Raw genomic sequence first — 14,995 nt, forward strand, 5'->3', positions numbered from 1 at the left:
AAGGCATTTAAAATTGTCTGTTCCAGGAAGCACACAAAGACTGACCTGGGGAGGGGCAAGGACCACCTCTTACATACTTAAAATATTACACTGGACACTTATTTCATGAACATAATACATATATATTCTTATCTACAGTACATTATAAGCATTTTGTATTTTAAAATAACTGAATGTCTTCACTTTCATAAATCTGAATTTCTCTGTTGTCACTGAGCAGATGCAGCATACTTTGACTTAAACAAAACAGAGAAAAAAGAAAACACAACAACAGTGGCAACCATGTTTTGAAGCAAATAATCTAACCTTTAGCTACAGAGCAGCTGGGATTTACTTTTCTAAATAAAAAAAATTATGCTGGCAGCATCAGTTCTGCTTCATTTGTGATAGACCCTCAGATTTTTTTTGTGTGTGAAAACAAATAGAAAGAGAACACCTGGTAGCTGTCATGTCAAAATAATGTATTTCAGCCCAAGGCACCCGCCATACCTAGGGACTTGTTGTATAATGACATGAGAACTTCTCAGTTCTAGCCTTCTACCCCAAGAGGCTTGCAATAGTTTGTTGTTCCTAATTTTATATAAATACTAGGCACTACTCCTTCACTACTACACTATTCTGGGATTTTCATCCAGTGATAAATGCAATAGAGAAATCATTCTATCAAGGCAGATGTTTGTAACTCCTGAAAATGTTTTGTCTCGCCTTCTACTGTTTGTGTTCACAATGTTTTCAGAAACTATTTTAGAACATATGCATACCCACAACTTCTTGCCTCAAAACACCATATTTTTTCCACTCCATTTCCAAACCACGGAGGACATTACTGACCAGTGAATATAAGAGAAATACCCCAAAATTCAGACTGTTATGAATGACATTCAGAAGTTTGACAGTATGCCTCAAGATTGTCTTTTAATTTCCTGGAGTCTTAACTCTGGGATTTTACACTTCCTCCTCCTCCTCTTTGCTTTCTTTCCTCCACCCCACAAGATACATTTACCTGGTTGACCTACAGAGATTATTCCAATAGTCCATCCACTTGCCAGCTTGATCTGAGAACAGGACAAGTAATGTTGCTCATGGTGGCTATGCCCAATATCACCATTTCACCTCTTAGTGCATTATAAGCAGTACTCTGACAGCTCAGCTTCTCAACTCCCTCCAATGCTTTCTTAATCTGATTTTACTACAATTAGAGCATTAGCAGAATAAATGTATCTTCTTCCCTCCTGCCTCCTGTATACACAATTTTCTTTATCAAATGAGGTGAAATTCTGCTTCTCTTAATTCTGAACTCCTTGACTAAGGCCCTTTTAACTATGTTCTCTCCTCAAAACATCTCTCTAGCAGAGTCAAAAATGTTATCTCCCTTACTATTGTGTACTCTTTTACCAAATCTGATTAAAAAACAACCAACCAACCACTCCTTTACCAACCCATAATCAAACTATACTATTTAATTTTATTACATAATTATTGAAATCAAAGTATCTTCCACTCAGAAAATCAAACATTTAAAAGATTTGGCTACCATTCTTCACCAGCAGAGGATATCTCAGTGTCTGAGTCTAAACTTTGGCTTATACCTAGTATAAAAAAAAAGCTAACTGTAAGAGAAGAAGGTGAAACTGTTCCTTCCATCAGCAAGACTGCACAGAATTAATCACTTCTATCAAGTATTAAATGTTGCAAAATCTGAGACATTTCTTTCTAACTTGTTTGGACATATCTCCGAGGGACTTTATCCTATCCCATTAATAAATGAACCCTGGAAAGCTTACTCACTCAGTTTAAAGTACTAACAGAAAGGATTTGCACACTTTGACATACTTATTCTTTAACATTTTTTTCCTGATCTAAGTACAACTCCCTGTAAAATCTTATGTTTCATAAAATGTTCCCTTGGTCATATCACTAGGCTATGTGTTTTCAAACAAAACCCAATATAGCAATAGTAAAAAAGCATTCCTTCCCTTCTCCACAGCATCACAAACACACGGCAGAGTGAATGATCAGACCTTACTTTTTTCTTTTAAAGCAGGCTGCTTTGACTAATAGTTAAATATTAATCAAACATTCTCCAGAATTGCTTCACGCCATTTCTGTTTTGAAGTGATGAAATTTCCTGAGGTTTTACTGTTATGAGAGATGGTGCTTGTTTATGTTATGGCAGCAATTTAATTTTACACAAACAAAAAAAAAAAATATACAGAGGGCAGCATTCCACACTAAAAATAGACACACTCATGAATAGATTCATGATCTGACAAGAGATTTATCTGCCCTTAAGAAGTCTAAAAAGCACAGATGGGCTTACCCTCTTCTAAACAGCTAGGCTTTGAATAACCGGCAAAAAACATTTTTTTTCTTTAATCTGAAATAATTTCTGACTTGTACCACAATCATTAATTAGCTTGGCACAATAAAACTTGTATTTTTAATGAGGGGAAAACAAACAAACAAACAAACAAAAAACAAAAACAAAAAAACCATGAAACATAAGGGATATAGTCATATTACACAGGATCATTCATGAGAAGTTTATATGTACATCAGCAAAGAAAATCAAAGCAAGAGTGGAAGGCACTAGATTTATAGTAACACAATCTTTGTCTCACAGGAAGCTACATGAGTATATTGTGTGCCTCCGGTGGTGCAGCGGTAGAATTCCCGTTTGCAACACCAGGGGGCCCGGGTTCGAATCCCCCCCTGTGGAGCAGGGGGTAGAAGTGCCGCTCTGCTACACAGAGGGCTCGAATCCCGGGAGTTGGACTCGATGATCTCTAAGGTCCCTTCCAACTCGCACAATACTATGATACTATGATATGATATGATATGATATGATATGATATGATATTTCTTAAAGCTCTTAATATGGATCAGTGTTCTTTAAGTAGTGATCTGACTCACTGTAAGCTTCATTACTTATTTCTAACCTTTTTTTAGAAAGAATCAGTTTCCTCCACTAGAATTGTATATAATTTTCTTCAAGCACTCATTACATGCTTCTAAAAGACTATTTTGATTATAAGATGAGAAGTAGAGAACATGACATGATGTGTAGGCTAGATATAAGAATTTATTGGAAAAAACGACTACTGTACCCTCTTCATCTATCACTGATTTTGAATTACTAATTTATCTCCCAGTATTTATCAATCTGTAACATTGTCTGTATCATGTCCACAAACTTGCTTTCATCTAACTCCTAGTTTTGGAAATCCCTTCCATGTCTTCCTTTCACAAGTCCTTGCTTCACAATGTTTGGAGATACCTCTTATATTCTTACAAGCAGTCTCTTCCCTGGGATTTATAAAATTTCCAAAGTTGATAAAGTATGTTAAAAATATGGAAAAAACCAACCAACCAAACAACAACAACAAAAAACAACAAAACAAAAGAAGGTTATCTTCTACTAAGAAGACAACCTAAAAATGCAAGTAAATATATAAAATCATTTCCAGAGTTAAATGTACCCACAAAATTGTCTTACTTAAGAGTAGGATTAGAAAAGGATTCATCAAGTCACTGACATCAATAGTTTAATGTTCTTCTGAACTGCAATACCATGGCCACAAACCCCAGAGAGCAACAATCACCTGTTTTCTCTCGTCTTTTTTTACCCTCCTTTGCTTCAGTGCATCAAGCATCAGTTTAGTAATGTGCCAAGGAATCAATCATGCTAATACAGTATTAATTAAACAAAGTAAAGCATTTAGTTAATGAGATCATACTTATCATGCACATTACATTTCAAACCTCACACAAGGATGAATAAAATGCAAAAAATGTGATAGTTTGCAAACAACAGTATTTAAACAGCAGTTCACACTACCATGTTTAAGCAGATCAGTTTCAAGAAATATTAGTCTGTGAAGAGCTCCTCTTTTTGTTATCCTCTGGCAATAGGTCTTGAAGAATAAGCATATTTTCTAGCTTACAACTAGTGCATGTAAATTAATTTTGAAAAAGGTCTGAAATGAAGGAATTGTCATTTTCACTAACTATGCTTCCATTTTCAGCTTTGAGTGAAGTAGTCCTTCACAAACACACAATGCTTGTGACACCAGGAACATGCAACTGCTTATGGACAGAATTTCTTGCAGCCACACCTCTCTCCCAAAAGCATGGATGCAAGCACACAATCACTCATCAGAACCAAGCGGAAATCAGGAAACAGGCTGATCAAATCAGAGCAAAATGAGCAAGCTGGAAACCTCATACTAGAAACAATCTTTTTATAAATAAATAAATAAAGGTAATTCTTTCACATCCCATCAAGTGAAAGACAATTTTATAGAATCACACAGAATCACAAAGTTGAAAATGACCTACAAGATCTTCTAGTCCAACCATTATCCTATCACCATTACTACCCACTAAGCTACTAACCGTATCTCACAACACCTCACCCAGATGCCTCTTGAGCTCCTCCAGGGATGGTGAGTCCACCACCTCCCTGGGCAGGACATTCCAGTGTCTGACCACTCTTTTATGAAATTCCTCAGGTCCTTTTTGTTGCCTGGGAGATGAGGCCAACCCCCTTCTCATCAAAACTTCCTGTCAGGAAGTTGTAGAATACAGTGAGGTCTCCCCTGAGTCTCCTCTTCTCCAGACTAAATCCCAGACCCCTATGCTGTTCAAAAAGCTACAGACAGACAGAATGCTGATTACCATACTCTCGTGTACATCAACAGAGCAACACAGATTTATACCCGAACTCCTACTCTTTAGTTCTTTTTTCTGTTCAGAGTTTTAACAATCACTCTCACACTCACAATTTGGAAAATTCAACTCTTCTCCATCTCCATTGTTTATACATTATTTTCCCACGTTTGCAGATCAAGCATAAATATCATACATATTCTACTACCAAAAAGGCACACCAAATCATAACAATTTCACATTATGTACAGTAGGGTGTCATGGAATATTGGATAGTTTTCAAATACTAGAACTATACGGTCTGAAGCAAAACAAATCTCATGAAATTGAAAGGAAAAAATAAATAGCTATTTTAATGCAGTTTATCCATAATTTCCAAATTAAAACAAGCAAAAAACCAAAAAAGCCAACAATAAAAATCTCAGTTTTCCTTCCAAATACAATCTGATTGTTCCATTAGTTGCATGGCTTGCAAATCAGGTAATTAAGTCCCTCTTTTTTAAAAAAAATAGCACTTAATTTTTTTTTTTTTTTTTTTATCTTCTACAATAATTATAAATTAAGCCTTGCCCTGAGATACTGTAGTGCTGGACCTTTAACATCTCCCCACTGCTTAAGTTAGTAATTGCTTATATCCCATAAATAATGTTTGTTAAAGATTCTTAAATGCCTAAGTAGTTTGCTGTGATACTTTAAAAGCATTCCCCCTAGACCAAACTACATCATTCCAGAGGTAACAACATTTTCAGACCTTTCAGGAGACAACATACATCACATTCACCATGATGAGAGCCTTCTGCTTTTGTTTTCTTTGCACATATACATAATCAGAAACAATTTTGCAGGCATGAAGAAAACAAAACCAAAGAATGGGGGAAAAAAAAATACTATTATACAACCAAACATTTAAATAAGCAAGGAAATGATGTATATTTCTATTAACACTATTTCTGTGGTTGATTTTTTTTTATTAAGACATTTCACAGTTGCTAAAGAATTCATAGTTCATTCCCAATCCCTCCCTAATGGTTGCTTTGTATTTAATTCTGTTTTTTTTCTTTGAGAGGTAACATAACAAAATAAAGATCTCCAATAACATGCTAGGGAGTGTTGCCTCCTTACATTTTTATGTTTGACACACCACCTGAAAGTGCATTTAACAATCCACTAAAAGGATGCCTTTGGACATGTAATGTCTAAAATGTAATCTCACTATAAAAGTGAGATGCCTGTTTGTAAGATACATCTATATCTTGCATTCTATAACATAAAACCCTTAACAGTCCAGTAGAAGGTGATGTCAAGAGCTGCCAAAAGTCCTTGCCTTTGTATGATATACTGCAGCAACAGACCTAGGCCACCTTCCCCTCAAGGAAACCCAAGAAACAACAATAGAACTAGGAAGGGACCCTCAGTAGGAATCAAGTTCATAAAGGCTGCACTCTGAGTAGAAGCCAAACACACGTATGAAACCATTTTTCAGTAAACTAAAATAAATATCTTCTAAATACATCATTATTGCCCAATAAACTACGCTTTTTATTATACATACCTACCAGCTAAATGGTGTGCAAAAAACACGGCTTCTCACTTAAAATATGAGAACATGAATCTGGTTAATGGCCTTTAAAACTTTATGATAGGTATTAGTTCAGAGAGTACTTAGAAAGTTTTTAAATTTTGACAAAGTCAAACACAACTGAGGCAAAATTAAAAAATTTTGAACAGCCTTTATATTTGTTGCTATTTTTTATTTTTTTTAAAGGCTTGAAGTTTTTAAAGGTCACATACAACGCTTATAGCTCTGTAAAATTGAGTTATCATTCTAGCAATGTTTTACACATATGGATTTCAAATCCTCCTGGCCTCACAGTCCAGGAGGACATACTGGTTCTACAGTAAGAATATAAATAGTTTTTACTGTCTCAATATATTAAGGAGAATACTTGCTTCTTTAGAATACATACAGTAAGAAACATATTCATAATTCATGAAATTTTTCACTGAAAAATTCCAATTATTTCAGTAGTTGGACAGATCTATAAGCATGGTATGGTCAAAGCAACATAATTCACCTCCAACTGCACTCTGGGGACAGAAGTTTTTGGTTTGAAATTGGAAGCTGAAAAAATACAGTGCATCAAAAGAAAACAAAACTATAAAACAAATATTTTCCCCTCATTATATACTTATTTCTAGCTAATTAGCAAACCAAGTAAATTAGAGAGAAGATGCTTCTGTTTTAAGAGTACGTATAGCAATTTAAAGTATTTTGGTGTTATCTCTACCTCTGCCATTTCCTCTTGTACCCTAGTATGGACAGTCTAACACTGCCAATCCAACTTAATGAAACTCCAAAGAGCTTGATTGTTTTCCCTTTCTAACATGTTAACAAGTATTAAATATGAGAGTGAAACAGCCTCTGTTTCTCCAAGAACTCTCCTACATCTCTGGGCTTCTTAAGAGCTTAACTTAACAAGCAAGGATATGCCTATGCTCTCCGCTCATGCCAATTTTCATAAATATATATTTACATTTTTGTGCAATCAAAAATGCATAACTAATAGTGGTGACTCCATCAAAAAGTATTGTTTGGTAGTTGAGAATTTGCTTTATCAATTAGCGTTATTGTGCTCTTTATATCTGTTGTAGTTTCTGTACAAATAAATAAGAGGCACCACGTTCTGTACAAATGAAGAATACTATGGTGCAGCCTCTGAAAACATAAAAATAATATAAAAAAGATTTTATTTAATTATTTTTACAAAGTCAACTAAATACAAGATCTATGTATACACTACTTGCTAGTCAAAAGGGACCTAATTATTTTCATTTCCTACGTTTATTCGATTCAGAGGAAATAAATTCTGGGAACTTTACTGGAGAAAATGCACCAAAACACATTGCATGGAAAGAAAATACGCATCTGAATGAGGTTCTTCAGTTTCAAGTATTCTCTAAGGTAAACAGAAATAAGTTATAATGGGTAAATAGGCTATTACTGTGAAGGCAGCAGCAAAAACAAAAGACTTCTAAAAAAATTACAGATAGCCATTTTATTTGATAATAGACCGCTTTGATTACAGTAATTAATTAAATGTAATCTCTATTAAAAAAATTAAAATAGTGTATTTTAGGCTATTAAGTCTAATTACCTGAAAATTTAATTAAATTAATGGGAAAAACAAAGAGTTTAAAATGTACATTAATGAAAGCATAGCTCATAGACATATAAGCCTCCATCAAGTCAGGAAAGGTAAGTTTCCTGATAGATCTTCCTTCTTGAGCATTACTTCAAGCCATTCTAGACAGAAAACAACATTATCTTTATTCATGGTACATTTAAATAATGGAAGAGCAGATACGCAATCCCGACACCCAATACCAACAAATACGAACCAAAATTTCTCATACTGTCAGATTTTCCAAATTACATATTTGATTTTGTTCTTTACAGAGTACTACTTGATGGAATTAGGTGAACTAATTACTGCAAGATACCAAATAATTATAATGATAATTTCCCAAGATTTGCAGTTGGTATCTTCTTTTTGTTTGTCTGCTTTAAAGCAAAATAAATATTTATTTGCTTTTATTTTGTTTTTATGTTTCTATCTGTTTGGTGCAGCTCTGATTTTATGGGGCATTACCATCCTGTGTTTCAGGAATAGCAACCAGATCTTCACCAGTCCCCCACAGTGCCTCATATAAAGTTGCATATTTTATCCCATCTTACTTGCCATTCATGCCCACCCACATGAGACACATTACTCACATCCAAAGATTATAGCCTTGCTATGCTGATGATACCCAGATTTATTTCTCCATTAAACATTAATGATGCAGTATCCCGGAATAAATTTTGAGTGCATTTTTGGATGTGCTAACCTGAAGATAGCCATGAAATATATCTATTTTTCTGCAAGACAGATTTTATACTGCCAATAACTGCTACTGTTTTCGCCTGTTCCTTCCAAACAATTATCCACTCCCCAAAATTTCTGCATTTTCAGATAACTGCTCTAACACTGTAAATCAAATATGTATATACGTATATATATGTATGTATATTTAAAGTAACTGAAAACACTTTAAATGAATTAATACTTCTATAGCAATGTCAAGGAAATGAGCTATGTACAGTTATTGTTGAAACTTGCACTCATGTCACACTAATTCACATATTACAGTAGCGTAATTGGACTTTTAACAGACACTGACATAAGATGGCAATGCTTTTCCTAAAAAGATCTCTTTTTCTAATCATAGAAAAATATATATTTTTCACAAATTAAATTGAAATCCAAGGCTCAGACAGTCTCCCAAAAAACTAACTAGCACACTGCAAAATCAGCCCAAGTTTTGGTTTTGGATATCATGATTTCTTACACTGTCAATAGCGGACACTTATTAGGATAATTTCTGTTACCTATCATTTAGCACATCTCTCAATTTAACAACCTTCTGCCTCAGCAAAATGCTTTGCTTGCAGGTTCATTTTCATAGTGTAGTACATGTTCTCCACAATGTGAACACTATCAATTTGAAAAAGTAGAGGTCATTGCAAAGGCAACAGGAAAAAAGTGAAGAGAAAGAAAAGGAAATAGGGAGAATTTGTTGCCATATAGTTCTTTCCACATTTTCATTATGCAGAGGTAAGCTTTGGAGTTACTAGTTGTTCTAGCAAAAATGACTTTTTCTTTGGTATTATCTTCCAAGGAAAAGCTAACTTTCTAATTATACATGCTCTTACATAATGATAGGTACTACAACAAAAATATTTTTTAAATACACATGTATTTTCCTTTTTGATAATAGCCCACACTTTCATCGGAATATGATCCTATATTGATTGCTATGCAATGCCTTCTTGAATGGTAGAATGTAATGAAAGTTAAGTGAAAACTCTAGTGTTTGTATTTGACTGTAGTAATGTCAGCACAGACTAGTGAGGGAAGCGGTGATTGACGCTGGGCAAGTTTGGAGACAACAAATCCTATTTCAAGCAGAAAAAGAAATCCTCTCCCACCATCCCCCCCCCAAAAAAAAAAAACCAAAAAAAAAACTCCATTCAAAAAAGCCAGAAGTCTCACTTGCAAAATTAAAGTCAATGTGCTGATGTCTTTACAAAGTAATAAAAAAAAAAAAACCCAAAAACTGTCTATCTGCAGCCAGAAAAATGTTTTAGTTGGCATCCAATACTATTTTGCTGATATTCAACAGAAAAAAAACCCTAAAATCAAATTCAAGAGAAAATAAGAATACAAAAGTGCAATTCAACTGACTGATCATCTGAAACAAAGGACTGTAGGACTCCCTGGTTACAGGTGAATTCTGTACTTTTCTGTTATGTTTCACTTTTTTGTTCAAGTCTGATGCTTTAGATGCTCAACTTTGCTATGGAATAGTAGGTTATGGCAGCCCACAGGGAAAATGAGACATTACATACCAGGTTTGATGAATTTTGAAAATAAGGCTCATGCAGTAGGTTGATATACAGCTGGCCCATATTTTGTAATGCATTAATCAAAACAGCATCTACTACAAAGTCAATCCTATCACAACATAATGAAGAAGAACAAAATGCATTATTATTCCACATCAGGCTTACACACACCTTGGATAAATTAGCAAAACACATAGAAAAAATACTCTTATAAACAATATATTAACATCCTATGCAGCTTTCCAGGACATAATGCATGTTACTTCTGCATGTGCACTGCTCCTCCTGAAAAAAATAAATGGTGTTCTGCTTTACTATGCAAGAGTTTAGTCATCAACGACCATTTATGAATATAAGCATCCAAAACCACTCAAGTAGTAATCTTAGAATAATTTCTGTTTTTAGAAACTTACTTGCATACTTTCTATAAGAATAAGCAAATGCTTTCTGAAGAATGACTAACTACTTTCAGTACCACAAAGTGTATTTCAGGTAAGAATACTGTGTTTACTACTCTGCCTAAGACAAGTAAGTCAAAATTGTAGTGCCACATAATAAAATAATAAATAAAACCTATCTGGGTTTACCCCATGAAATTTTGATAGATGTTACAGTTCAAATAAAAGGAACATACAGAATCATCTTCATCCCTTCAGTTCTGAATTGCTGAAAATATTTTCCAGAATGGAAAAGTTTTGTTGTTATTGCTTTAAAAACAGTTCCAATCTGATCCTAGAAGCTAGCACAGAAATATTGCTACTAATTCATTTGTACAATGTGGTCATTATAAAATTCAGTAATTCTCTGTTCTGACTGTGTGAATGTGCTATAGATAGGAATAATATTAAACGGTGATCAGAAACAATCAAGCGTCACGCACTAAAAAGTAGATGTATCTTATGTTTTAATAGTAAATCCATATAAAATAACAATGGCATTTCAACTGTGACAGTTTATAACCTACTAATATCTCTTTGATTTACTTTTCAAGCTGAGAGTAGGTTTTCAAATTACATATTTATACTGTTAATAACAATCTGACTAGCTGATGATTTTTGTATTACAAACATTAGTTTTTATGTTGACATAAAGCCATCACACTTTTTTTCTTCTACTAAACACATAAAAAGAATGTAGCACCACAAATTTTAAGTATTTGATGCAAATGTTGAAAATGAGACATAGTACTGTTTCCTACTAAAGAGTAAGTCCTCACATGAAAATAATTCAAAGCACTTAAGAAAATGTCAAATAATAAAACTGAGGTACGGAAAGGAAAAACATACATGAGATCACATAGAACATCACTGGTGACATAAAGCCAGAAAACAGTTTTTATGCTAACAAGTTCAGAAGCTTCACTGCTAAGTGATGTGGTTAAAAAAAAAAATAAAATAGATAAATCAAAAAAGCACAGAAAGCAAGAAAGAAATGCTAGAATAACTCTCAAAACATTAAGTAACACTACAGCTACAAATACATAGCAAGATGGCAATGACACAGAAAAAGCAAAAATACCAACACTGAAGATATCATCAAATCATTGTTCCCTTCAGGGTCATAAAGTTTATTACAGCATTTTATCTTCAACAACTATCCAATTAATATGTAGAACTACTTCTGCACTTTTCCAAAAGCTATAAATTGATCTGGGTAGTAATTCTGTGCAGACAGTAAAATGAAACTTCTCATACGCACAGTGTTTTGGTAATAGGACATACAAACCAGGCCTGGGCTATTTCTGTTTGTATATGCTAATAGAGACTTCTGTATCATTTTGAGATCAAGAGATATGCTCCTTATAAAACTGAACTTCAATTGTAGTATCTCTATAAAAGTTTATTCGCTTCATGCTGTGCAAACATCTTATTGTTTGCTTGTTTGTCAGTGGTATGTAATGATTGTTTTTTAAACCTCATTAATGCTTTTAATGTTTGTATTTCTTAGAAATATCATGCTATTATAACTAGCCTTCTATAGATCTCCAAAAACAGGAAATCTTCCTGAAGGTATTTATATCACCTAGTATATCCCCAAGAAGATGGGTTGCTCAGCTGCTAGATTGTCCCTTGGTGAGGTTGAATTGGGTTCCTTGGCGCCACATGACATTGTAGCACAGATCCACAGAACTGTATATGCAGCGTTCTCTATCAAGGAATGTCTGTAGTAGCATGAGACAAATTTTCTGGGCACACGGAGTATACTAGCATGTTTCTCTAAGATCTGCCTCACCTGAGAGTATTCTGCCTATCATTAGTCACAAATAATCTTACCCCTGTGAGAATCTGATTTGACAAAGGAGGGAGGTGCCAACCCCTTCACAGAATCATTAGCGCTCACATGTGATCAGGTTTGCTATTTCAAGTCATGATCTGACCTAACAAAGAACATAAATACGTTTTTTCTGGGCTAATGAGATGAATAAACTTGCTAAAACATCAAACAAATCCTACAGAGAGAAGATATAATCTGTATTTAATGACCTTATATGATACAAAGAATCAATTAATATCCACGACCACTATATGGATGGTCTCATTATTAAAAAACTTAAATGTTTCTGTGTATCAAAAACTAAAAATTATTATTTGCAGTTTGTACTTAAAACCAGTCTGGTAGAACCTGTGCCTACTCTCTGCTTTCTGGGGCCTTGAGGTCATGCTGTTTGACCTGACTGAAAATGAATAATCTCAGGAGTGAGTACATGGAAGAATCTGTTTGCTGGAGATAATAATTGCTATTTTCACAGTAAAAATTAACTGAGTTAGCAAGAGGCAATTTGGACTTGTGAACCACTCAACATATTACTTATACCCATTGGGATCCATCTCTACCTGAAAGTGAGTCATACAAATGCAGAACTTGGATGCAAACAATTCAATTTACATTTATCTTTTCCTCACCTCTTCCCCATCTCCTTAATGTTCAGCATCAATATAGCTAAAGCTAAACTTGAATTGGATATTGACACTAAATTTATGTGCCTTGTGCTGGTCACCTGTGAAAACACAATGAAATTCCTGTTCTCTCCAAGCATAACAGAAGCAGAAATAAGTACATTTCCCTTTGAGCCTACAGAGGTCTCCTAATTTATAAAGATAACGTGGTACGAGGAAGGTACTTTTTCTTTGCTTTGTGCACACCTCAAAAAGTACATCCTGTTATCTTTGGTTACATGAGGGTAACAGCAGAAAGTTTCATTATTTATCTACCTGTATTTAGGAAAAAAAAGTTTGAACACATTCTTTCAATAGTAACCCTCAACACACCATGACATTTCATCAAGAAGTCCATATCAGCTCAGTAAGTAACCTCTTTTCTGAGACTGTGCTGTCATCAAAAACTGTACACTGCTAAGAACAGTGAAAAATATTTGGAGGAATAAGGCATGCATGTAAGAAGGGGACCAAATTTTGCATCTGGCACTAACGAAATTTAACAGCTACCCAAGACTATTAAGTAAAATAAATAAATAAAATCTCACACTGCAAATGTAATGCTTCCCAGATATTTTTTAACTTTCCTCTTGCACCACAATGACAAGGACATCTTCTCTCACACTGACATGGCAAAAGTGAAGAATGAATACATGCCCATGGAAGACTTCAGACACATTTTCAGATACTGTTTTTACTCAGGGGCAATGCTGATTTCTATGTTACTAATACAGAAAACAATGTGAATAACCAATTCCCAAATCCAAAAACAGAAAACCAAATACCATTGCTGTACAGTGACTGCAAGTTGTACCGATTAATTAATCCTTTCCTCCAACATTTATTAAACCATCATCCCTTAAGACCTAGTAACAGTTGACAGAATAGCTGCCAACAGAAAAGAGATGAACATTTGAAGCAAACATACTATATAAACATCTTACTCCTATACTCATGGGTTTATGGGATATTAGATTACAGACAGAGCTCAAAGATGCTTCAGTTGTATTTAGGGAATATAGTTAAGGATGGGTGCTTCTGAAAATATTAAGATAAATTTATCTAAATTAAATATTGATTAGTAGATACATTTATCTCTTGGCAGCCTTACACTAACAACATTAAGTTTTCCTTGCAGACATTAAACTACCTCCTTAAGATTTCCCTTTCAGTAGCTTCAGGGTTTTGGCACTATAGCACATAGGGTAACTGAAATTTTTTTAGTGGCCGCTTTAAACACAGTTAACAAAATTAGTACTGTCACTTTATTTCTAAAAGCTAGTTTATTAACTAACCTTATTGTACAGCTTTGATTATTTAGGATTTAAAACATTAGGCAGGCAGGCAAGAATATATATCCACAGATGCAAGAAATATAATGTTACCTTAAAACTCCACAACTAATTTAAAATGTCAAAAGATGAATTTAGATTCAGAATTCATTATAAGATGTACGTTTTGGATCTGTACCAAAAATGGTATGTTAATTTCTGTGTTCACAGAGCACTAAGTAATGAGCACAAAACCTGTTTGCAAACATAAATACAATGAAGCAGTTCTTAATTAGTATATGCAAATATAAGTTCAGAAAATTGCTCATTATCTACAATGTTTAAAATTATAACTTCTATTTATACAAATTTAGAGATTATATTCTGTGTAATTGGGTGTACATTTTAAAGATATGCATTAATCACATTTTGTTTCTGCAAATTGGATTAGTTAGCACACAATTGGAGATTAACTGTGAATCACACTTGTTCATTTAACAGATGAAATGAAATCAGAATCACTTCTTTTGTGTGTGGAGAGGTGAAATAAAGGAAAAAATATAATTCAATATCATTTTTGAAACTTCTATAGTAAAATAAAGCACAAATCATGCTTCTGCTAAAGATACTGCAATGCACATGGGCTTATGATGGATCTGCCTGTTCTGGTGGAG

The 14,995-nt window shown here is 34.1% G+C and overlaps 1 protein-coding gene across 4 annotated transcripts in view; it reads right to left on the reverse strand.

Annotated features, from left to right (window-relative positions):
* CCSER1 (coiled-coil serine rich protein 1) overlaps positions 1–14,995 on the reverse strand; it is a 585,787-nt gene that overhangs the window by 181,979 nt on the left and 388,813 nt on the right. Inside the window, exon 10 of one of the 4 annotated variants that reach the window (XM_072336465.1) lies at positions 10,328–10,399. The exons of the other annotated variants lie outside the window; for them this stretch is intronic. Within the exon in view, the coding sequence (XP_072192566.1) occupies positions 10,337–10,399 (63 nt within the window). The 3' untranslated portion in view covers positions 10,328–10,336. Of the gene's footprint in view, positions 1–10,327; positions 10,400–14,995 lie in introns of those variants that run through there. 4 annotated transcript variants of the gene reach the window in all.

This window comes from Excalfactoria chinensis, chromosome 4 (genome assembly GCF_039878825.1).
Source record: "Excalfactoria chinensis isolate bCotChi1 chromosome 4, bCotChi1.hap2, whole genome shotgun sequence".
NCBI lineage: Eukaryota > Metazoa > Chordata > Aves > Galliformes > Phasianidae > Excalfactoria > Excalfactoria chinensis.